This window comes from Equus asinus, chromosome 25 (genome assembly GCF_041296235.1).
Source record: "Equus asinus isolate D_3611 breed Donkey chromosome 25, EquAss-T2T_v2, whole genome shotgun sequence".
NCBI lineage: Eukaryota > Metazoa > Chordata > Mammalia > Perissodactyla > Equidae > Equus > Equus asinus.
In genome coordinates this window covers 34,579,878-34,605,952 of record NC_091814.1, presented here as the reverse complement: position 1 = coordinate 34,605,952, position 26,075 = coordinate 34,579,878, and the positions used below count along the sequence as shown (strand labels likewise).

Genomic DNA, 26,075 nt, shown 5'->3' with positions numbered 1-26,075 from the left:
TCACATCAACTCTTGGTTGCATCATAATGAAGAAAAGAGCTGATATTAATTTTTATTTTTTTATTTAAAGAATGCTACAATTCCATCTGATTCTTACTAGGATGAAAAAGGACAAGAGCTGGAATAAGAAATGTTTCTTTTAGAAAGGAAGGTCACCATATACTCACAAGCAGGGAAAAAAGGCCCTTTTTGCCTTTCAGCTGGTAGGGAGGGCATTCCTATTGAATGCAATAAGATTTGTTTTTCCAGACCAAGAGTTTTTCCCTCTTTTTTGGTGAGGAAGATTGGCCCTGAGCTAACATCTGTGCCCATTTTCCCTTATTTCATATGTGGCACGCCACCACACCATGGCTTGATGAGTGGTGTAGGTTGGTGCCTAGGATCCGAACCTGTAAGCAAGCCCCTGGCCACTGAAGCGGAGCATGCCAACTTAACCACTACACCACAGGGCTGGACCCCAGACCAAGAGTTTAGTCATTTTTTCAGAATGTTTACCATTAGGAAATCTTTGGATATTATTTAATACATTTACAGGCTAGAGGAGAAAAATATGCAATTCAAAAAAACCCCAGTGAAAAGGTACATAAGATCTAATATCCATTTCAGAGGGTAGGCTGAAAGACAAAATAACTGACTCTCAACTACAGTCAGTTGAACTTACTGCCTCCACTCACTTATTTAAATAAAGATATGTGAGAGCATATGATACTGCAAGCCTTGTTTCAGGCCATGTAGAAGATGCAAAAACAAAAAAGTTGGGGTGTTCTCAAAAGGTGTGCAACATTTGAGGCAAAAACACACCCAAGGTACCTCTAGTAAACACGCATCTGTGGTGAGAGTCATCAGACAGGCTTTCTAGCACTTCATCCTTCCTTTACTATAGTACTTCTCACATTGCTTTGAAATTATCTGTCTACTTGTCGATCTTTATTAAACTGTGAACTGAAGGAAGGATCCTATCTTCTTCCTCTCTGGAGCCTAGAGACCTAGACCAGCGGGCAACCCATAGGAGGGGCTCAGTAACTGTTTGTATGATAAATGAAACAAATAAAATGATGGACAAATGAAGAAAATGACGGCACAGCTTAGACGAAGGGATGGTGCCTGGCTGGGGTGATCAGGCAAGGCGAGGTCATTTAATTTGGATACTTAAGGATTTAAGGCGAGACTTTGACAAAGGGAATGTGGGCAGAGGAGGTAGGAAATAGGCAAAAGAATAGCGAGTTGAAAGAGAGCTCGAGTCTGGTTTTAACAGGAATTTCACCTGTCATGACTGATGGGTGGGTAAGCAGCTCACAAAGTGCACTATTGTGCTTCTTAGCTAGTCTAGTTTAGTTTGGACAATCTGCCCCAGAACTAGTTCTGGTTCTTCTGTAAGTGAATTGATTTCAAAATACTGAAGATTATTTAAAATCACTTTGCTTTTTAGGAAGTTAATTTTTTTCTATGACAGATACTTTTTCCAGTATTTGCTGCTTATATAACTTAACAAAATGAAATACTCAGGTTTTGGTATGGATCATAACACCTGGTAAACTACACATAAGATTTTTTAAAAATGTGGTAAAATACACATAACATAAAATTTACCATCTTAATAATTTTTAAGTACATAGTTTAGTGGCATCAAGTACATTCACATTGTTGTGCTACCATCACCACCATCCATCCACAGAACTCTTTTTACTCCTAAGACTTTTTTTTTTAAAGATTGGCACCTGAGCTACCATCTGTTGCCAATCTTTTTTTTTCTTCTTCTTCTTCTCCCCAAAGACCCCCAACACATAGTTGTATATTCTACTTGTAGGTCCTTCTGGTTGTGCTCTGTGGGATGCCACCTCAGCATGGCTTGATGAGCAGTGCTAAGTCCGTGCCCAGGATCTGAACCGGCAAAACCCTGGGCCACTCGGCCAGGGGGCTGGTCCCATACACCAAAGATTTTCAAAACTTAAAAATATAAAATATTACTGCATGCAAAAAAAGTTAAATACATTTTTAATAAAGCTATTTATATCTTAAACATGTGACAAAATTCAGACTGGAACTTAAAACCAGTTTATTAACTAAATTCTTGGACTTGGTATCTAATGGTGAGTATACAAACCACCAGCCTCAGTAAATCAAAATCTAAGCTCGAAATGAAAACTGTATACATTTTCCCAGTTAAAAGTATTACAAGTTCAGTTTTACAAACTCAGAAAAGAGAAGATTTCTGATAAGAAACCAGACGCCCTCCTTTCACTGGACAAATCCTATGGGAAGTAAAACAAGTGGGGAAGGGCCAACCTTGAGCCTCTTCCACGTCATCACAGCAGCACTTATTCCTTACCTGTTGGAGCACCTTTGCCAGCAAGAATGGTTTCCGATCACACACTGGTTCTATTCAATGGGGCAAGGTAAGAAGCAGCGGCATTTCCCAAACCCCTGTCAGGACTCTGTTAACTGAAAAGCGGCGCAAGGTGGAATTAGAGCCCAGGGTTTCAGAATCCAAGCCCAGCGTTTTGCTAAGAGAAATATTTCTCTAAAATTACGATCCTCTGCATCCCTAAATAACGGCTTCTGCAGTTCAGACTCTTAATCAGAACACTTCTTCTTCTCAAACGCTGGCCCTGCAGTCGATTTGGTTTGAAGCTATTTCTGGAGCAGGCACCGAAGCCTGGGGAACAGTCGCAATGCATTCTGTGTGGTCACTTCTATAACTTCTTCCACCGAGATCCCTTTCACCTGGGCAATATATTCTGCTGAAATGGAGATGTTTTGGGGCTCATTCCGTACCTGCAACAGAACAAAGCAGACACTAAATCAAATATGACACCCAAGGGGAGCAATTCTTGGAGACCACAGATAAAACAGAAAAAAATGAGTTGGTAAAAACAACTGATGAGCTTTCTTTTTTTTGTTGAGGGAGTGGGGGCGGGGGGGAAGGGAAGCAAGGCTGGGGAGAAGGCCCTGAACTCCAGCTTAAAAGCTATGGCTACAACATGGATTCTAAGTCTATGTTGTTCTTGAAAAGAGCCCTGGGGTACTAACAATTGAGGTCCCAGCACCCAGCAGACAGAGCAGTCTGCAAGTAGCGAACACTTGGTGACCAGCCTGACTGCTGGATTAACTAACTGTCATTTGGTTTGTTGCTTAAGTGAGCGCTTGTAAAGGTCGCTGCTCGGCTGCTTGGCCCCTTCACCTCAAAGGCTAAACTACAGTTTGACTCAAGAAATGCCATCGTGTGTCTGGAAGACTAAATAGATTATGTACTGGCATTTCACTGATTCTAAGATGCATTTCCCCCCTATTTTAACATCTCTGGAAATGATAAATATTTTACTTAAATTTAGTGGCATGTCATAGTATAATTGGCAGTGTTTTTTTCTTTCTTAATGGTCACAAAACACTGACGCATCTACAATCAGTAGCATGTAGGTTTGATGAAATATGTTATCATCATTATTATTATAAGTTAGATACTCAGGATAATAACGTTCAGAGGATTAAGATAACTGTTAAGGTTAAAAAAATAACCTTGATAATGTAGCTTAAGACAACAACAAAAAATGTGCACCAAGATTTATGTTCAAGGCCATTTATCACATTGTTTGTAAGACTGTGTTGGAAATAACCTAATTGACAACATTAAGTAAAATATATTATGGCCACATTCACACACTGAAATATTATGCAGTTATTAAACATGATGAGGAAAAGCATATTTATTGACATATACAGATGTTCACTACATACAAGCAAGTTATGAAACAATGTATTCAGGCTAATTCTATTTTTATAAAAAATATATATGTATATATATATGGATATAAAAATGTCTGGAAGGACATAAGAACTTACATTTAGTTAGTGCTTATTGTGGGTGAGGTTTTGTTCTAAGGTTTTCATGGAAATTTTCATGTAATCCTCAAAATAACTCTATGAGATAAGTGCAATTATTATTAGCATCCCTTTCTTGTAGATAAGAAGGGATCCTAAGCAGCTAGTAAGTAGCCTGACCGAGGTTAAACCCCAGCAATCTGACATCAGCGTTTATGCTCTTAAACACTGTATCACAGTGGTAACCTTTTAGTGGTAGATGGTTCTATTTTCTTGTTTATGATTTTCTGTGTTTTCTAATTTTCTAGAACAAACATAGTTTATTTAACAAAGAGCATATTTAGCTAAAGAACTCATTTATTCAATAAATATTTTTGAGTATCTACTGTGTGCAAGTCACCATACCAGAAACTCACAATTTTTGTCAAATCAACTAAATAGAAATATAAAACTGAGTTACAACAGCATTTGAAATTCATTTCTGTTTAGGGAAAAAAATGCTACGTCCTTTTCCTTCTATTTTACACTGAGCAAGAAGGTAATTTTGTACCATTCTGTTCTACATCCAAACAAAAAAATAACTGGAGTTGTGACATCTATTTTCTCATTCCTGTCTTCTACATCCTTACAACAGCCAATGTATAAAAATATGTAACTAATTGGACATTAATTAACAAAACTCACACTGCAATCACAAATAATCATAGTTTATTAGCAATCATATCACCACTGCTCCCAAACCTCTGAATCTTGAGCGCCAGTCCTCTGAATCTGGGAGGCACAGAGCCACAGATCTGATGGGAAGTTAGGGCCTTAATAAGCTACACATTGGGAGGTGACTGTAATACGTACTGTCTAAAGCAAATAAAGCAGATACTGTGGCTTTCTTTCAGAAAATTATCATTTAAAGTAGTAGCAATATTTAAAATATGACTCTGTGGCCTACAATAACAAAATGTACAGCAAAGATCACATAAATCTATGACTATATCAATACTTGTACTGAAAGAAATAGAGCCTCATTATAACATGCTAATTAAAAGAAGAAAAATAAACATTTATTCAGCATCTAATACATATCAGATACTGCTAGGTACTTTCATATACATTATTTCACTTAATCCTCATTGTCATACTTTAAAATATTTTCTTACTATCTTGTTCACATTTTATAAGAAACAGTTTCAGAGAGATTAAGTAACTTGCCCAAAGTCACACAGCTAGTGGGTAGCAGAGACAGGATTTGAATTCAGGTCTTTCTGACTTGAGACACTGAGCTTTTTACTATACTGGTCTGGCTCTCATTACATAAATTAGGACATGGCCCATATCAAATAATATTCTGTAGCACAACAGCTATATTTAGAAAAGACCTGAAATTAAGTTAACATAACCTCTCAACCTAGAATTAAAACAGGATTCCAATGTATTTACACTGTAAAGAGAAACAGAGCTAAACTAAAAATAGCTCAAAGGAAAGACACAATCTAAATAATGTAGAAATTGGAAAATTTACCTGTTTTTCTGGTCCTAGGGCAGGTGAATCTGTTTCCAAGCAGATTGAAGTTAAAGGCAACTGTTTTACAAGTTTCTGCTTCTTAAAGAAAAGAGAAAGCTAGTAAGTTTAAAACATGAGAAACAAAGACAAAAGAAAAAAACGGAGAATTAAACCATGACAAGGAACATGCCAAGGAATCCTACTCTGCAAGAACCCAAAATTCATGCTTTAATATTCAATTAATAAACGTTCACTCTGTTTCCATCATTCCACTTCTAACAGATTAAATAGAAACATTCACTGCCCCAAATTATCCAAAGCCTCCAGGGATCCAAGGAGTGGTAACTAACAGCAAAAAACGAGGAGCACCCAGCAAGAAAGCCAAACATCTGACATTCGCATGTCCACTGAGAGACCCAAGGAAGAGGCTTCCATTGGTTCTCCACCACCACACTCAGCGTTTCCTTCAACCACCCACTTTACGTCACTCAAGGCTTCAGGTTTATAAATCCAAAGCTCATATGCACATTTTAAATGTCAGGTTGGGTGGTAGGTAGATGGTTTTATTTTCTTCTTTATGATTTTCTGATTGGATTGTAAGGAAAGCAATTAACTCAATGAGTTTTTTATTTTTTAAATTTTTTAAAAGATTTTATTTTTCCTTTTTCTCCCCAAAGCCCCCCGGTACATAGCTGTGTATTTTTAGTTGTGGGTCCTTCTAGCTGTGGCATGTGGGATACCGCCTCAGCATGGCTTGATGAGCAGTGCCATGTCCACACCCAGGATCCGAATCTGTGAAATCCTGGGCCGCTGAAGCAGAGCGCACAAACCTAACCACTCAGCCACAGGGCCGGCCCCTCAATGAGTTTTATACCAATTCTATTTTTATATACTAGCAATGAATAATTGGTAAGAAAATTTTAAAACCAGTACCATTTAAAACACAATGAAACCTATGAAATACTTTTCAAATTTAACTAAATCTAAATTAACTATACATGTGTAAGAAGATTTATGTAAGAAGATTTATGTCAAAAATTATAAAACATTGATGAGAAAAACCAAAGATCTAAATAAAGAGATACACTGTGTTCATGTCAATTATCCCCAAATTGATCTACAGAGTCAATACAATCCCAATAAAAATCCCAGCCAGCATTTTTTGTAGAAATCATGAAGCTGATTCTGATATATATGGAAAAGCAAAGGACTTAGGATGGCCAAAACTATTTTGAAAATAAAGAACTAACTGGAGGACTCCAACTATCTGACTTCAAAACTTAATATAAATCTAATGTAATCATGATAGTTTGATACGGGCCTAAGGACAGACATATGTCAATGGAACAGAACTGAAAAATGAGAAACAGACTCAGATACATGGCCAATTTATTTATTTTTTAAAGTGCTAAAGTAATTTAAGAGAGAAATGATGGTGTTTTCAACAAATTGTACTGGAACTGGACATTTATAGGCAAAAATAATCTTGACTCATATCTCATATACAAAATAGATCACAGACCTGAATATAAAATTAATCTATAAATCTTCTAGAAGAAAACATAAGAGAAAATCTTTGTGACTTTGAGTTAGATAGATTTCTTAGACGAGATCAGGTGCGTTCAGGGTGGTATGGCTGTAGACGATAGATTTCTTAGATATGACATTAAAGTACAAATCCTAAAAGAAAATATTAACTGTAGCTCATCAAAATTAAGAACTTCTGCTCTTTGAAAGACACTGTTACAAAAATAAAAGACTGAGAGAAGGTATTTGCATAACACACAGCAGAGAAAGGACGTGCATCCAGGAAAAAGAACTCTGCCAATTCAATAATAAGAAAACAATCCAAATAAAAGGGGCAAAATACTTGAACAGAATTTCATTAAAGAGATAAGGATGTATGGATAGTAAATAAGCACATGAAAAGATATGTTTTTAAACATCATCAGCCATTGAGGAAATGCAAATAAAAACCACAATGAATGTGACTACACGTGTATTAGAATAGTTAAAAAAATCACACCACCAAGTGCTGGCAAGGATGCAGAACCAAAACTCTGCCATATTGCCAGTGGGAACTCAAAATGGTACAGCCACTTCGGAAATCAGTTTGAGTTTCTTATTAAGGTAAATACACACTTACCTTACGACCAGCAATGCCACTTCTAGGTACTAACGCAAGAGAAATGAAAATACATGTGCAAACAAAGATCTGTATGTGACTGTTTATAGCAGCTTTACTCACAATAGCCCCAAACTGGAAGCACTCCAAAGGTTCAACTGGTAAACGGATAAACTGTGGAACATCCATATGCATGTCATTCAGTAATCAAAATGAATGGGCTACTTATACACCCAACAATAGGGATGAATCCAAAAGGATTAAATAAAAGGAGCCAGACTCAAAAGCCTATATAAATGATGTCACTTATACGACATTTTAGAAGAAGCAAATCTGTAGGGACAGAAATCAGATCAGTGGTTGCCAGGGACTAGGGGTGGAGGGAGCAATTTACTAGAAAGGCACAAAAGCAACTTTTTGGGATGGTAGAAATATTCTGTATCTTGAATGTGGTGGTAGTTACAAGACAGTGTACATTTGTCAGAACGTACAGAAATGGATACCTAAAAAGGGTGAATCACTATAGATATATTCCTCAATAAACCTGACTTTAAAAACAATTCAAAAAACAATAAAACAGATAAAGGATTGCTATTGGAGACATTAAAAAATTTTTTTGGCTACACCTCAATTCTATACTTTCTTTACTTATGTTAGTTTTTGAATACTGGTAGACAACTTACTGTATTTCATAGAATTTAAGGTGCTATTGATGCAACAAGTATCTCAATTTCATACATAATAAGAAAAAAGAAGCGTCCTTTTTTTTTTTTTGAGTAAGATTAGCCCTGAGCTAACACTTGCTGCCAATCCTCCTCTTTTTGCCGAGGAAGACTGGCCCTGAGCTAACATCCAAACCCATCTTCCTCTACTTTATATGTGTGACACCTGTCACAGCATGGCTTGACAAGCCGTGCCATGTCCACACCAGGGATCTGAACTGGCGAACCCTGGGCCACGGAAGCAGAACATGTGCACTCAACTGCTATGCCACTGGGCTGGCCCCCAGGCGTCTTAAAATTGATGAAATATGGTAAATTATCTAAGATTAGTTTCTGCTTCATTTTTTATTGATATAATTCACATACCATAATAGTCACCTTTTGAAAGTATACAATTCATGGTTTTCACTATATTCACAAGGTTGTATAATCGTCACCACTATCTAATTCCAGAACGTTTTCATCACCCCAAAAAGAAACCCCCCACCAGTTAAGAGTCACTTCTGTTTTCCTCACCTTTGGCAACCACTAATCTAATTTCTGTCTTTATGGATTTGCCTAGTCTGGACATTTCATATAAATGGACTGATACAACATGTGGTCTTTTGTGTCTGGCTGCTTAGCCTAATGCTTTCAAGGTTCATCCATGTTTTAGCATGAATCAGAACTTCATTCCTTTTTAGGACTGAGTGACATTTCATTTGATGGACATATGGGTTATTTCCACTTGTTGGCTATTATGGATAATGCTACTATAAACATTCACGTACAAGTTCGTGTGTGGATATGTTTTCACCTCTCTTGAGGATCTGTCTAGGAGTGGAGTTGCTGGGTCATATGGTAACTCTATGTTTACTCTTTTCAGGAACTGTCAAACTGAGTGGGTATGAAGTGATACTTCATTTTGGCTTTGATTTGCAGTTCCATATTGGCTAATGATGTTGAGCATCGTTTCACATGCTTATTAGCCATTTGCAGGTCTTCTTTGGAGAAATATCTATTTAATTCCTTTGCTCATTGTTTAATTGGGTAGTCTTTTTATTGCTGAGTTATAATGGTATTTCATATATTCTGGCTACTAGGCTCTTATCAGATAGTATATGATTTCCAAATTTTTTTTATGGGTTATCTTTTCCTGTTCTTGATAGTGTTCTTTGAAGCATAAAGGTTAAAAACCTCTTTTATTGTGGAAGTTTTAAATTTTGATGATGTCTAATTTATTTATTTTTTCTTTGGTTCCTTGTGCTTTTGCTGTCATATCTAAGAAATCACTGCCTAATCCAAGGTCACAAAGGTTTAGATCTGTTTTCTTCTAAGAGTTTTATAATTGTAGCTGTTTTTTTAGGTCTTTGATCCATTTTGAGTTAATTTTTACATAAGTGTGATGTAGGGACCTAGGATTAATTTTTCTAATGTAACTAGAATAGTATCACAAGTACGTAATAAAAGCTTATCTTTTAAAGCGTATTTCACAAAGTGTAAGATGAGGTTTAATGAAAGAATTTACCTGTCCGCTTCTTACGATAGAAGGAGGAATTGAGAAGAAGTACCCAGCTCTTATTCCTTCCATGGCTACAGATGGCCGACCGTCAAATGCATGTAGCAGGACTTTGTCAGCACCTCTCAAGAATTAAAGATAAGTCAGAGTTCCATTTTATTTCCTTAACAAGAGGTATTCCCATTAGTCAAATTGAGCAACAGAAATCAGAAATTCTAACTAAACGTTGGTCATTATGATATAAAGATGAGGTTCTATGACTTCTAACAGGTGGATAAATGTAGTGTTCAAACACTGTAGAATAAAAACATAGCAAATTCTTAATCTTCAGAATAAAATTAAATAAAATTGAAATATAAACTTTTAAACAATTATTTCAACTTCCTGTACCATCAAATCTTTTCCAGAAGTTTGTGAACTATTAAATTATTGTTCCTAATAGGAGGTTTTTAAGCAGTCAAATAGTCCTTAACAAGAACGCTAGTGGAAGAAAAAATGAGGAGCTAAATGACTCACAAACTCAATAGGTAGAGCTGGCTTCATAAAATCACCTCCAGTTCTTAAAGGATGGCAGCTAAGCCTGCATAAAAATCATGCTCTCAGTGATTCCAGAAGGGTTCAGTACTCATCACTGAGAAATGCAATGCTTTCTAGTTGCAGGCAATTATATTTACTTCACTGTTTCATACTGCTTTTTCAAATGGTAGGTGTGACCATTAGTGGATTACAACTATGAGTTAGGAAATCAATTTAGTAGATCACAACCAACCAGGATGTGTTTATACGTGTGTGTGTGCATACACACCCACAGTTATATATGCTTATACATACATACACATAGATATCCTGCTTGTTAAACTTTTCTGTTTTCTGTATGTTTACATACTGAGTCTCAAAATAAAGTATATTTCTCACTGTGGACAGCACTTCAAAAAGTCTGGAATGTAATGCTATATTTTTCCATTAGGAACAACTGGTGAAGATGACAGTGCATTTTATGTATGATGGCCACAATCCGTATTACCTCATCTTCTGAAGCCAGAAGATGCAGCCAGAAAAAATGCAAAACAGTAACCCAATGTGATTGTATTGGCTTTATTTTTTCCACTCTCTCATTAATCAGCTAGTTAAGCTGATTAAGAAACTGCTTCTAATAACTTTTAAATTAAGGAATATAAATAACTTGATCCAATTTTTCATTTGCTCTATCCTGGCCTGATAAATAGCATCATCACACTGAAAACCTTATAAACAGTAGGCTGACTTGCAAAATCACCTTAGTTGATTTCCACCTCCACTCTTACTTCATTCCCTTCCCTTTAAAAGTCTAGCTTGCTCTACAAGAACGTAGACTGGAATTGTCAAACTTAAACATTAGGCACATTTCTCTCAGGAACCTAAATACCTTGCTCACGTAAGAGGCTGATGGTGGGTCTTCCAGCTGAGCGTGAGTGAACATTTCTGTTTAACAAAAAAAAATTCCTTTTAAGTACTTAATCTGAAAATATTATTTTTGTTGTAATAAAGTAATTGAGAGAAAAATAAATGTGGAGTTCTACTTCAGGAGAACTGTTATTTAATGTGCTCTATAGCTATTAATACAGAAAGATGATTAATTAACCTACAAAGGCAAATTTAGTCTTTTGGCTAATTGGACCTGTCTGATTAGGACTTGTCTTTGCTCTTCCTTCTGTTCATCAGTGCCAGCAAATCGGGGAGAGAAATCTAGTCCAACCTATAACAGAAAAATAAAACAGAAGTACATGTTTATGTACACAGTCCCCAAAAGATGGACTATGGAGCTACACCGTCCAATAAAAATATAATGGGAGCCATACATGCAAGCCACAAATATAACTTCACATTTTCTAGTAGCCACATTAAAAACACTAACAAGAAACAGGTGAAATTAATTTCAACAACATACTTTTAATCCAATCCATAATTTTAATCAAATATATTCAAAACATTATAATTATTATTATATACTAATATTATTCTTTCAACACATAATCAATATAAAACACTGACTTCTTTCACATTCTTTTTTTGGGGGTTTGAAAAGAGTTTGAAATCCTCTGTGTGTTTTACATTTATAGCACAGCTCAGTTTATACTAGTCACATTTCAAGTGCTCAACAGCTGCATGTGGTCACCACATTGGACAGTGACGGTTACAGATGACTGCTTCCCCTGGTACTATTTCAGCACACATCGCTATAGTCTGTATTCTGAATTTAAGTGTTAGTCTTATCTTTTATCTTCAATTAGAAGTGGAATTTATTACCAAGTGATAAAAATGTTTTACCAATATAATTTAAGTTAAAAATGTTATTTAATTACAAACTTTGGCCTCTTTAAAGTATGTTTGTATATGCTATTTTAACTAACCAGAGAGATGACTTATATTTAAGCAAAAGCAAAAAAAAAAAGCAAAGTATATAGAAATGTTATTAAAGTAGTTTTCTCCGATTAACATGAGCCTAGAATGAGGCTTTCTATTGTTTCATCCCTACGTTCTTTTGCTTACTGAGGAAGTATCAACAAATTATCATTTAGCTCAACAGGAGGAACGTAATTACCCAAGTTAGTTATCACCAACACCGAATTAAGGACTATTTTCATACATCATATGAAAGCCTGCACTAGAAGTCACTCATCAGCTATAGGGTATTTACCTCTCCAATTGCCAACAATTGATCCTTATAATTCTCAATAATGGGCAAAGCTACATCCAAATCCTAGGAGAGACAAAAATAAACTTGTTAAAATGAAAGGAGAAGGAAACTGACACTTTATAAACCCTTATTATATGTCAGGCACTATGCTATATACTGGGTCCTTTACATACATTCAATACCTTTAATCAGTTGAGGAACTAGGAATAATAATCCTTCTTTAATGGAAACAAGTAGAAAAATTCCACATCCATTCAACTTACAAGAATACGACTTTTTTTTTGAGGAAGATTAGCCCTGAGCTAACATCTGCTGCCAATCCTCCTCTTTTTTGCTGAGGAAGACTGGCCCTGAGCTAACATCCGTGCCCATCTTCCTCTACTTTATATGTGGGATGCCTACCACAGCATGACTTGACAAGCGGTGCTAGGTCTGCACCCAGGATCCGAACCGGCGAACCCCAGGCTGCCGAAGCAGAACATGCGAACTTAACCACTGTGCTACCAGGCCAGCCCCTGCATGGCCAATTCCTTTGTAGCATTCAGGTTGCAGTTCACAAGTCATGGCTTCAGAGAGGCCTTCCTTGACTACACAATCTAAGAACCAGCATCCACAACCCCCTATTATATAATCTTGGTTTATTGCCTTCAAAGCTCTTACTGCTCCCGAAAGTTTCCCTGTTCATGTATCTAACTGCTGATGCCTGTCTGCCCCCATCTAGAATCTAGCTTCCATGACGGGAATCCCACTCTACGGAGCTTAGAGCAGTACTTGGAATGCTGTAGGTACTCAGTAAACACGTGTTGACTGACTAAAGAAATATGTATTATAAATCTCTACATAAATGAAAGAAACGCTGTTCTGCTATGATCCCCGACATTTTGGGAACTGTAACTCTCTAGCAATTCAGCTAATTTTTTCTAACCTGACACCTCAGGAGAGCTACAGGATAGTCATTTATTCTAACCTGAAGTGAATTAAAAGTAATTTTGTTTCAAAATTAGCAAGGGTATCCCTTGGGTATCCTAATGTAGGAATACAGATTATTATAAAAAATGATAGCCCTCATATCTTAATTTTTTTATAGGTAACGAAAAGTCTTCACATCTTCAAAATAGGGCTATCAATCCCATGACGTGATAAAGCACCTCCCCGATGCTGAGTCAGGAGGCAAGCATGAAATGTAAGACATATTGACTGCTGTGAGTCAGTGAGACCTTGTGGGTAGGATTTTTTTAGAGAGAGTATAAAAGCAATGCAGTTTAATGGATCGAGAGCACTCCTATAGTGATGGTTCTATGTTCAAAGAAGATACTGTGCACTTGAACTCATCTGTTCCCTTATAGTACTGCATCTATGAATTTGTATCTTTCTTTTTTCTGGATATTTTATAGCTCCTTATCAAAGTAATATGAGAGATCTTGTCAAGATGGCAGTGTGAGCAGACGTTGAGCTCATCTCCTCCCACAAACACAACCAGGATACAACAATTTTTGGAAGAATTACCCTGGATTGAAAACTGAAAGCTGGATAAGAACCCCCAAGATAAGAGACAGTCCTGACGAAGGCAGAAGAGGCAGTAACTCCTGATGGAGAGGAAAAAAGCCACCTTTGGGAGCAGTGGAGCTTCTCAGCTGGCCAGGCGGGAGCCACCCTAAGGTACACAGCCCTCCCTGGAGGAGTGAGGTCCAGAGCAGGGGCCGATACTGCTATAAGCATCCTTTGGACTCAGCCCAACTGAGACTAGGGTCTTACTGTCTTGCTTTGCTGGCTATTGACTGCAGCAGGGACACCCCCAGAAAAGCTATCGGCCGAAATAAAAAAGACCCGGGTTTTAAAGGGCCCACACACAAACTCACTCATTGCAGCAAACTAAAATCACCAGAGAGAAGGCTGGCAGTCCTTTGGTGAAACGAGACTCACCTGGTGGGCTCTGGGGGCATCTTGGTGAGAGACGGGACCTCTTTGGAAACTGAGACATTGGTGGGGGCCATTGTTCTGAGCTGGTCCAGGAGTGCTGATATGACACCCAGTGGGGGCCATTGAGGTTCATCCCTTGGCCTGTTAGCCCAGGGGTCTGCCATGCCCACTAGAGCACAGATTTAATCCAGTTCAGCCAGGGCAGGCAATCCGCCCTAGGGACTGGCCCCTCCTAAGAGCAAGCCCTCAGGCTACTTTTCAGCCTGCATTGACTGGGTGCCTTGATCCTCTACAGGCAGGCAAGGGTGTCTGCCTCTGTGGGGCAGGGCCTGTGTGAGGACCAGGTGAACCGTGGGGGGCCCTGGTAGAGAGGTAGAGGCCTCTGCAGTGTGGCATCAGGGTACACTCCAGGGGGTTGAGAAGGGTGCATGGACCAGGACCGTGTTGACAGTGTATGTGGTCCAGTGGGGGGTGAGGCTTATCAGTAGCAGAAGACTTGTGCTTCACAAATAGCCATAAAAAGGATCAGCCCCACCTTCCAAAGCCTGAAACAATTGAGTGCCCCCATACCAAGGGCCAGCCCCACTCAGCTGCACTCCTAAGAGAACTGACAACAGCCTTGTTGGCCTCAGGCCTATCACAGCTGTAAGCCCCTGAGCCTAGCAACCAGCTACACTGGGTACCAACCCAATTAAGAGGAACACTGCAATAAGAGAGTGCTGATAGACTTTGTAGCCAACAGTCCTGAGGCCCCCCAACCCGGATTTACAAACAGCTGGCCAGGGAAGGAAAGATCAGACTCCCTGGGAACCTGCAGTGGGAGCAACCCTGCCACAGCAGAAGGACACAAGTAGCCCACAAAGGGGTCACTCCTGGTTCTTATGGTCTGGTGACGAGAGGGAAGCACACTGCTGGGCCTCATAAGGCATCTCATACATAAGGCCACTTCTTCAAGATCAGGAGACATAGTCAACTCACCTACTACAAAGAAAATAGCACAAAGAGCCATACTGAGGAGGCAAAGGAATACTTTCCAAGCAAGAGAACAGTAGAAAACCCCAGAAAAAGGATTAAGTGAAACAGAAACTAGCGACCTCCTCGACAAAGAGTTCAAACAAAATATCACGAGGATGCTCACAGATATGCAGAGAAGAATGGATGAACACAGTGAGCACATCAGCAAAGAACTGGAAGATATAAAAAAGAACCAATCAGAAATGAAGAATACAATACTGGAAATGAGAAATTCACTAGAGGGACTCAATAGCAGAGTAGAGGAAGCAGAAGAACGGATCAGTGAGCTAGATGAAAGATTAGAGGACATCACCCAAACAGAACAGAAAAGAGAAAAAAGAATTAGACAGAATGAGAACAGTGTAAGGGAACTCTGGGATAATATCAAGTGTGCTAACATTCGGATTATAGGGGTCCCAGAAGGAGAAGAGAGAGACAAAGGAGCAGAAAATTTATTTGTCGAAATAACAGAGGAAAATTTTCCTAACCTGAGGAAGGAAACAGACATCCAAGTTCAGGAAGCACAGAGAGCTCCAAACAAAGCCCACCAAAACCCTCCATAGAGGCCCACACCAAGACATATTATAATCAAAATGTCCAAAATTAAAGACAAAGAGAGAATCCTAAAAGCAGCAAGAGAAAGGCCACAAGTGACATATAAAGGGAAGCCGATCAGGCTATCAGTGGACTTCTCAGTCGAGACCCTACAGGCGAGAAGAGAATGGCACGACATATTTAAAGTGCTAAAAGGAGGGGCCGGCCCAGTGGCACAGCGGTTAAATTCGCACGTTCCACTTCTCAGCGGCCCGGGTTCACTGGTTCAGATCCCGGGTGTGGACACGGCACCGCTTGGCACACCATGCTGTGGTAGGCGTCCCACATATAAAGTAGAGGAAGATGGGCACGATGTTAGCTCAGGGCCAGTCTTCCTCGGCAAAAAGAGGAGGACTGGCAGTAGTTAGCTCAGGGCTAATCTTCCTCAAAAAAAAAATAAATAAATAAAGTGCTAAAAGGAAAAAACCTACAGCCAAGAATAATCTATCCATCAAGGTTGTCATTAGAATGAAAGGAGAGATAAAGAGCTTCCCAGACAAGCAAAAATTAAAGGAGCTTATCACCAAGAAACCAGTTATGCAAGAAATGCTGAAGGGACTTGTTTAAGTGGGAAAGCAATGATCACAAATAGAGATAAAAAAATTATTAAAAAAAAACAAAACAACAACAAAATACCAGGCAATAAAATCACTTGTAAGGTAAAAATATAGTAAAGGCAGCAGATCAACTACCTGTGAAGATAATATGAAGGTTAAAAGACAAATGTACTAAAATCACCTATTTCAATGATAAGAGGGTAATGAATAGACACACACTAAACAAGAGACTATATATGATGTGAAAAACATATAATGCGGGGGGAGGAGAGTGAAAAACTAGAGCTTTTAGAAAGATGTCAACCTAAAGAATCTATCTACTCAAGATAGACTGTTATATACATAGTATATTAAATAGGATCCTCATGGTAACCACAAATCAGAAACTTATAACAAGCAGGAAAAAAAGTAAGACAAAAGAAATCAAACATATTACTAAAGATAGCCCTCAAACCACAAGAGAAGAGAGCAAGAGAAAAAGAAAGGAACAGAGAAGAACTGCTAAAACACCCAGAAAAAAAAAAAGTGACAAAATGGCAATAAATACATATTTATCAATAGCTACTTTAAATGTCAATGGACTAAATGCTCCAATCAAATGCCATAGGGTGGCCAATTGGATAAAAAGACAAGACCCATGTATATGCTGCATACAAGAGACACACTTCAGACCTACAGACACTCACAAACTGAAAGTGAAAGGATGGAAAAAGATATTCCATGCAAATGGCAAAGAAAAGAAAGCAGGGGTAGCAATACTTATATCAGACAAAATAGACTTTAAATCAAAAACTGTAATAAGAGACAAAGACGGGCACTACATAATGATAAAGGGAACAATCCAACAAGAAAATATTACACTTGTAAATATCTATGCACCCAACATAGGAGCACCTAAATACATAAAGAAATTATTAACAGACATAAGAGGAGAAATAGATAGTAACACAATAATAGTAGGGGACTTTAACACTCCACTTACACCAATAGATAGATCATCCAAACAGAAGATCAATAAGGAAACACTGGCCTTAAAGGACATATTAGACCAGATGGACTTAATAGATATATACAGAACATTCCATCCAAAAACCACAGAATACACATTCTTTTCAAATGTCCATGGAACATTCTCCAGGATCGACCACATATTAGGCCACAAAACAAGTCTCAATAAGTTTAAGAAGATCGAAATAATACCAGGCATCTTTTCTGACCACAAAGGTGTGAAACTGGAAATCAACTACAGAAAGAAAGCCAGAAAAGTCACAAAAATATGGAGATAGAACAAAACGCTACTGAACAATGATTGGGTCAATGAAGAAATCAAAGAAGAAATCAAAAAATTCCTGAAGACAAATGAAAACGAAAACACGACATGCCAAAATCTGTGGGATACAGCAAAAGCGGTTCTACGAGGGAAGTTTATAGCAATTCAGGCCTACCTCAACAAAGAAGAAAAATCCAAAATAGACAATTTTAAAGTGCACCTAAAGGTACTGGAAAAAGAACCACAAACATAGCCCAAAATCAGCAGAAGGAAGGAAATAATAAAAGTCAGAGCAGAATGGGGCTGGCCCCATGGCCGAGTGGTTAAGTTCGCACACTCCGCTGCAGGCGGCCCAGTGTTTCGTCGGTTCAAGTCCTGGGCGCGGACATGGCCCTGCTCGTCAGACCACGCTGAGGCAGCGTCCCACATGCCATAACTAGAGGAACCCACAACGAAGAATACACAACTATGTACCGGGGGGCTTTGGGGAGAAAAAGGAAAAAATAAAATCTTTAAAAAAAAAAAAAAAAATCAGAGCAGAAAAAAACGAAAGAGAATAAAAAAAAAAAAGAAAAAATTAATGAAACCAAGAGCTGGGTCTTCGAAAAGATAAACAAAATTGACAAACCCTTAGCTAGACTCACCAAGAAAAAAAGAGAGAAGGCTCAAATAAATAAAATCAGAAATGAAAGAGGAGAGATTACAACGGACACCTCAGAAATACAAAAGATAATAAGAGAATACTATGAAAAGCTATACACCAACAAATTGGATAATCTAGAAGAAATGGATAAATTCTTAGAAACATACAACCTTCCAAAACTGGACCAAGAAGATGTAGAAAATTTGAATAGACTGATCACCAGTAAGGAGATCGAAACAGCAATCAAAAACCTCCCAAAAAATAAAAGTCCAGGACCAGATGGATTCCCTGGTGAATTCTACCAAACATTCAAAGAAGACTTAATACCTATCCTTCTCAAACTCTTCCAAAAAACTGAAGAGGAGGGGAGGCTTCCTAACTCCTTCTACAAAGACAACATTATCCTGATACCAAAACCAGACAAAGACAACACGAAAAAAGAAAATTACAGGCCAATATCACTGATGAACATTGATGCAAAAATCCTCAACAAAATACTAGCAAATCGAATACAACAATACATTAAAAAGATCACACATCATGATCAAGTGGGTTTCATTCCAGGGATGCAGGGATGGTTCAACACCCGCAAATCTATCAACATGATACACCATATTAACAAAATGAAGAATAAAAATCACATGATCATCTCAATAGATGCAGAGAAAGCATTTGATAAGATACAGCATCCATTTATGATAAAAACTCTAAATAAAACAGGTATAGAAGGAAAATACCTCAACATAATAAAGGCCATATATGACAAACCCACAGCAAATATTCTCAATGGAGAAAAACTGGAAGCTATCCCTCTAAGAACAGGAACCAGACAAGGATACCCACTGTCACCACTCTTATTTAACATAGTATTGGAAGTCCTAGCCAGAGCAATCAGGCAAGAAAAAGAAATAAAAGGGATCCACATTGGAAAAGAAGAAGTGAAACTGTCACTCTTTGCAGACGACATGATTTTATATCTAGAAAACCCTAAAGATTCCACTAAAAAATTTTTAGAAATAGTAAAGGAATACAGTCAAGTCGCAGGATATAAAATCAACATACAAAAATTGGTTGTGTTTCTATACACTAACAACGAAGTAGCAGAAAGAGAAATTAAGAATACAATCCCATTTACAATTGCAACAAAAAGAATAAAATACCTAGGAATAAACTTAACCAAAGAGGTGAAAGATCTGTACACCGAAAACTATAAAATATTGTTGAAAGAAATTGAAGAAGTCACAAAGAAATGGAAAGATATTCCATGCTCTTGGATTGGAAGAATTAATATCATTAAAATGTCCATACTTCCTAAAGCAATCTACAGATTCAACGCAATCCCTATCAAAGTTCCAACAACATTCTTTACAGAAATACAACAAAGAATCCTAAAATTTCTATGGAACAACAGAAGACCCCAAATAGCCAAAGGATTCCTGAGAAAAAAGAACAAAGCTGGAGGTATCACACTCCCTGATTTCAAATTATACTACAAAGCCATAGTAACCAAAACAGCATGGTACTGGCACAAAAACAGACACACAGATCAATGGAACAGAATTGAGAGCCCAGAAGTAAACCCACAAGTTTATGGACAGCTAATATTCGACAAGGGAGCCAAGAGCATACGATGGAGAAAGGAGAGTCTCCTCAATGGTGTTAGGAAAACTGGACAGCCACATGCAAAAGAATGAAAGTAGACTATTACCTTAAATCATGCACAAAAATAAACTCAAAATGGATTAAAGACTTGAATTAAGACCCGAAACCATGAGACTTCTAGAAGAAAACATAGGCAGTATGCTCTTTGACATCGGTCTGGGCAGCATATTTTCTAGTCCCATGTCTGACCAGGCAAGGGAAATAAAAGAAAAAATGAACAAATGGGACTACATCAAACTAAAAAGCTTCTGCACAGCAAAGGAAACCATCAACAAAACGAAAAGACAACCTAACAACTGGGAGAAGACATTTGCAAACCACATATCAGATAAGGGGTTAATACCCAAAATATACAAAGAACTCATACAGCTCAACAACAAAAAAACCAACAATCCAATTAGAAAATGGGCAAAAGATCTGAACAGAGATTTCTCCAAATAGGATATACGGATGGCCAACAGGCATATGAAAAGATGCTCAACATCATTAGCTATCAGGGAAATGCAAATCAAAACTATAATGAGGTATCACCTCACTCCGGTCAGAATGGCTATAATTAACAAGACAGGAAACAACAAATGTTGGAGAGGATGTGGAGAGAAGGGAACACTTGTTCACTTCTGGTGGCAGTGCAAACTGGTGCAGCCACTATGGAAAGCAGTATGGAGTATCCTCAGAAAATTAAGGATAGATCTACCATACGATCCAGCTATTCCACTGCTGGGTATTTATCCAAAGAACTTGAAAACACAAAGGTATAAAGATACTTGCACCCCTATGTTCAATAGTCAAGACATGGAAGCAACCTAGGTGCCCATCAAGGGACAAATGGATAACGAAGGTGTGGTATTTATACACAATGGACTACTACTCAGCCATAAGAAATGACGAAATCTGGCCATTTGTGACAACATGGATGGACCTTGAGGGTATTATGCTGAGTGAAATAAGTCAGAGGGAGAAAGTCAGATACCATATGATCTCAATCATAAGTAGAAGATAAAAACAACAACAAAAAAACACATAGCATTGGAGATTGGATTGGTGGTTACCATATGGGAAGGGGGGAGGGGGGAGGGCAAAAGGGGTGATTAGGCTCACATGTGAGGGGGTGGACTATAATTAGTTTTCAGGTGGGGAACATGATGTAATGTATACAGAATTCGAAATATGATGTACATCCAAAAAAAAAAGTAATATGACATGATAAAAATATGCGAAAACAAGTCACCTTTAATCCTATCAGATCATCACAGCTACTATCGTTTCTGTGTTTTTTCCTCTCCAGTCTTTTCCTTATAGAATACATTTTTACATGGATGTCATTCATAGCGAACAAATCATTTGGTATCCTACTTTTCTCCCTACACTAAATTGCAAATGTTTTCCATGTTGCTACATAAACCTTATAATCCTCATTTTCTAGAAATGTATTATTTTTAACACTCTACAAGTTAACTTATTATTCCTTTATTTCTGAACCTCTAGGCTGTTTCCACTTTTTCTCTATTACAAATAATTCTGCAACAAATATCTTTGTGAAAGAACGCAGAGTTTCCTTCTTTTGGATTATTTCGTTAGAATATAAATCAAAAAGAAGAGGATTACTGAGTCAACAGGTACTATCATTTTTTTATGGTTCTTGTTTTATATGCCTGTTACCTTTAATGTGACACTTCTTTGGTCTTCTGGTGAAAGTCCTTGAACAGGGTGAACACCCAAGCATGGCAGGACAAACCCATTATACCTAAAAATGTAGAATGAATTAAGAAAGCACGAGTACTAGACAAGTAGACTACAATGTTACTCTAAAGAACAAGTAGAAAAGAATTTCTTTTTAGGGCTGTGTTAATATGATTTTTCCTTTTCATTCTCTTTAAAAATGTATGGTCTTTCATATTATAAATATGACATCATAAGTGTGTCCTTATTAACAACTCTTTAAATGCTTAATAAGTAGTACTCTTTTTTTTTTTTTTTTTTTTTGCTGAGGAAGATTTGCCCTGAGCTAATATATGTGTCAATCTTCATCTATTTTTTAGTCTGTGGGCCACCAGCATGGCATGGCTGCTAAGAGAGTGGTGTAGGTCCACACGAGGGAACCAAACCCAGTCTGCCAAAGCAGAGCACGCTGAACTTAACGACTAGGCCACCGGGGCCGGCCCAGTAATACCTTTCTGAAAGTTGCATAATCTTTTCAAATTCTCCTGAATGTTCAGCAACCACCACAAGGGCCATAACATTGGCCTGAAACAAAGAAGAATAGAATAGTTAGAGTCTCAAACTATATGTATATCTAATATAGTTAAATAAAATTGTAAAGTTTTCTGTGCGTTTAGTTATCCTTGCTCAGCCACACTCCATCAATATAATCATAATGGATACCAATGAGTACTTATCATGTTTCAGGCACCACGTTCAGTGAATATAAATGTTACCTCATTTAATCTACACAACCCTATGAGGTAGGCATTGCTGTAATCCGTTGTACAGATCAGGAGACAGAGTTTTGGATGGAGTAAATAACTTGCCCAAGATCATTAGGCGTGTGTAATTCCAAAGCCCATGCTCCTAATTAAGCTGCCATAGTGAAAGATGGCTGTATATAAAAATGTATTGGCAACCTTTTTTTTTTTTTAAAGATTGGCAGCTAACAACTGTTGCCAATCTTTTTTTTTTTTTCTGCTTTTTCTCCCCAAATCCCCCCAGTATACAGTTGTATATTTTAGTTGTGGGTCCTTCTAGTTGTAGTACATGGGACACCACCTCAACGTGGCCTGATGAGTGGTGCCATGTCCTTGCCCAGGATCCGAACCAGAAAAACTCTGGGCCGTCGTAGCTGAGAGCGCGAACTTAACCACTCGGCCACGGGGCCGGCCCCAAGGCAACCGCTTCTGACTATCACTTTTGGGAAGACAGCAAAATACTCGTTATGATGAATTTCATAAACACTTTCAAAAATTAGTAACTTTTTCTCAAACAAATCAAAATCTTTCAGAAAGCTTCTATCATTTATCCAAGTTCTCCAGAATAATGGTAATTTAAGAACTGATAGATGGATCAATGTTCCCTGTTGCTGGTAAGCATGGTGGCTGTGGGAACATGTTTTGCATTCAGAATATCTCGTTTATATCACTGTACTAGCAGTGTGTCTTTGGACTAATTATTAATCTCTAGGCCTTAATTTATAAAGTTTATAAACCTCTATAAAATCGGGATAGTTAGCTATAAAATAGAAGTTCCTCCAGAGGCTTGTTGTTAAACGTTAAACGAGATAAAGTACAGAAAGGGCTTAGCTCAGTGCCTGGCACACAGTAAATACTTAATAAATGCTACTTATTATCAACTTATTATTACTGAAGCGACATCAATACAGTATATCTGAATTTCAAGCTGTTTTAGCTTGAAATTAGTAGGAAAACAAACAAAAAGGGCTATTATAGTTATTAACTTACTTTCTTGGCTTTTTCCAACACATTGTCCAGATCCTAAAACAAGGGTAAGTAATCACAATTATCTGAGATGAATAAGTAACTGCTCGTTGGCTGAGTAACATCAATGCGGTTGAGGCACCACAAAGAACGACAAAGATAGTGAGGAACAGGCTGGTGGAAAGGGAAGAGCCTACGCTGACCCACCTTCTGTCTACTCTTTCTTTCCCTCAGAAAAATCTGGCTCCTGTTCTTACTCCACTAAAATAGAAACTGTTATTGTCAAAGAATAAAGGGCACTTCTCTGACCTCCTCTTACTCTACCCCTCAGCAGCATTAGCAGCTCCTCACTTGTCACTCCTTCCTCTTTCCTGAAATATTTCCCACTCTTGGCTTCTGCAATACCACTCTCTCACTGGCTGCTAATGTTCAGTCTCCCTAACTGGCTCTCTGTCCTCTACCTGATTTCTGGACCCTATGCTCCTCTCTCTGTACTCACCTTAAGTGATCTCATCCACAGGTTTAAATATCATCATTATATTAGTGAGAGTTATCGCCAGCCTAGAATTCTCTCCTGAACTCAGAATTCACATTTTGAAGCAACTATATGACATTTCCACTTGGATAGATATTAGGCTACAACATGTGCCAAACATAATGCTTTGTTTTCTCCCCAATAAATCCATTCCTTCTGCCCATTCTCCCCAAACTCAGCCTTCCCTGTCTCAGTAAACAGCACCACCATCCTCCCGACAGCATCCTCAAGTCCTCTCTTTCCCTCCCTCTCCACATCCAATTCCTCAGCATGTACTATAGATTCTGTCTCTAAAACATACCTTGAATCCATCTGCTTCTCTCAAACTCCCCTGCAACCACCATCATCTCTTGTCCACATACTGCAAAAGCGCCTAAACTGGTCTTCTGGCTTCCACTCTTGCTCTCCTCTATCCCTTTGCCACACAGCAGCAAAAGAGTTTTTAAATGGATATCACATCTTGTCACTCTCCTTTTTGAAAAAAAAACCCAAAACCCCAAAAACCCTTTACTGGATCTGCCTTGTGTTTCTAATGAAATCCAAACTTCTCACTGTAGGGGAGGAAGACATTTCCTCTTCCCAAATGTGGGTTCGTCTGGCCGGAGAACGAATTAAATTCACATGAGACAGAATAGCAAGCGAAAATTAAACAAAGCTTTATGAGGAACCATGGCCCGGGGTCTTTCTTCCCGAAGGAAGAAAGGGCACCGAAGAAGTGGGGTGCACAGAGTGGTTATATACCCCCAAACAGGGTGTTTCACATGTGATTGAAATGTCCCTCCCACAATAGTGACAAGATTGCCCTGTCGGCACAGTGCTTGATGGACACAGCAGGTAGTGGTCTGCTATCTCAGAGGGCGTAGCCGGAGGCAAGTCTACCGTCTGGAGCTGGGCGATCACAGGTGAGCGCAGCAATCAGTTCCTAGCCTAAGGAAAGATGCTTAATCCTTAAAGAAATGCCAACATGGGGGGGGGGGGGGGGAGTCAGTTACAGAAGGTTACCAGACAAGCACAATAAAACGCAGATTTAAGTCCTTGCCTTTGGCATTGATTAAGAGTTTCTAAAGAGAAGGTCATCTCCTTTCTTGTTCCTGGTACAGAGAGGGAGGGACCTTTTAGCCTCCTTCCCTGTCCCAGTTTATCAAAAGCAATCAGCCTCAAATAATCCTGATGCCAAAGAGACATATCTTGGGGTGGCCAATTCCAGGTCCCCACATCACTGACCTGCCTCACCTAGTCCCTGCGGACCTCTTCAGTCTTGTCCCACGCCTCTCTCTTTCTGGCTCATCAGGCTCCAACCAGCCTTTTGGCATCTTGAATGCGCCAAATTCTATCCTGTGCGGGGGACCTGCAACCTGCCTGCTTTCCTCACCACCAGAGACCCCCTCCTGGCTTGGCTGGCTCTTTGTGTTTCTAGTCCTAATTTAAAGGTGACCTCTTCAGAGATTTTCCCCCCTAGCAACAGACCCCTCTCTGCGTTCTCTACTATCAGCCTCTAGTTTCCACTGTAGCGGGTAAAACGTTTCGTAACCCCGATTTCGCGTGCGTTGCGTTCTTCTGTTCGCTTCTCTCTCCCATTAGAACCGGGGCACGCGGCGTGTGGGAGCAAGCCCGGTTCAGGGGCTCCTGGGGAAAGGGGCATTTCAGCCGTCAACAGCCGGGCCACGGAGAGGTGGGGGAAGGCCTCCAGGAACCCGGACCATAAAAGCAGTGTGGATGGACGGCTTACCGCTACCCGGGATCAGAAAGGAAAATCAGAAAGACTGAGGTTAAGTAGGGAGCCGGGAGCAGGTTCCACAGGTTCATCGGCAGGAGCGTGTGTGTGTGGGGCGGGGAGTCTGGGGTTTCGTCCTAAGGGAGGAGAACAAAGATAACCTGAGGGGAAAGGACGAGGGCCTCCCCGCCCCCACGGGCCCCGCCGCGCCCACACGTACGCGGTCAAAGTCCGGGGCGGAGAGGTGGCAGTGACAGTCCACCAGCCCTGCGCCCACCGCCCCCATCGCCGCGCCGCCGCAGTCCGCCACTCGCCGCGTGGCCTCACCCGGAACGAGGCTGCGGCGGCGGACCGAGTTTCCGGCCGGACGCGAGCTCCTTCCTCCAGTGGGAACCC

The 26,075-nt window shown here is 39.1% G+C and overlaps 1 protein-coding gene across 15 annotated transcripts; it reads right to left on the bottom strand.

Moving 5' to 3' along the window:
- Positions 1–1,978: 1,978 nt before the first annotated feature.
- On the bottom strand, positions 1,979–26,023 carry TATDN3 (TatD DNase domain containing 3). 15 transcript variants are annotated; one of them, XM_070497064.1, is made up of 11 exons: positions 25,900–26,023; positions 24,267–24,436; positions 23,455–23,544; positions 22,173–22,246; positions 21,662–21,746; positions 12,340–12,402; positions 11,288–11,397; positions 11,068–11,123; positions 9,672–9,784; positions 5,336–5,416; positions 1,979–2,775 (listed from the first exon to the last, which is right to left on the bottom strand). In XM_070497064.1, the coding sequence occupies exons 4-11, from the start codon at positions 22,235–22,237 to the stop codon at positions 2,632–2,634; spliced, it is 717 nt and encodes a 238-aa protein (XP_070353165.1). In that variant the 5' UTR covers positions 22,238–22,246; positions 23,455–23,544; positions 24,267–24,436; positions 25,900–26,023; the 3' UTR covers positions 1,979–2,631. The 15 variants fall into 15 exon arrangements, with proteins under 15 accessions (XP_070353165.1, XP_070353164.1, XP_070353169.1 ...); XM_070497063.1 differs by having other exon boundaries at positions 23,455–23,487; XM_070497068.1 differs by having other exon boundaries at positions 5,336–5,413; positions 23,455–23,487.
- Between the last annotated feature and the right edge of the window lie 52 nt (positions 26,024–26,075).

Bases quoted from the DNA above. Each gene is read 5' to 3' on its own strand.
- TATDN3 (XM_014834903.3), bottom strand. From the start codon at position 25,965: ATGGGGGCGGTGGGCGCAGGGCTGGTGGACTGTCACTGCCACCTCTCC. The intron at 11,398-12,339 runs GTAAATACCCTA...TTTCTGTTATAG, and splicing joins AATTGTTGGCAATTGGAGAG to GTTGGACTAGATTTCTCTCC. The intron at 9,785-11,067 runs GTATTTAGGTTC...AATTCTTGAGAG, and splicing joins CAGCCTCTTACGTGAGCAAG to GTGCTGACAAAGTCCTGCTA.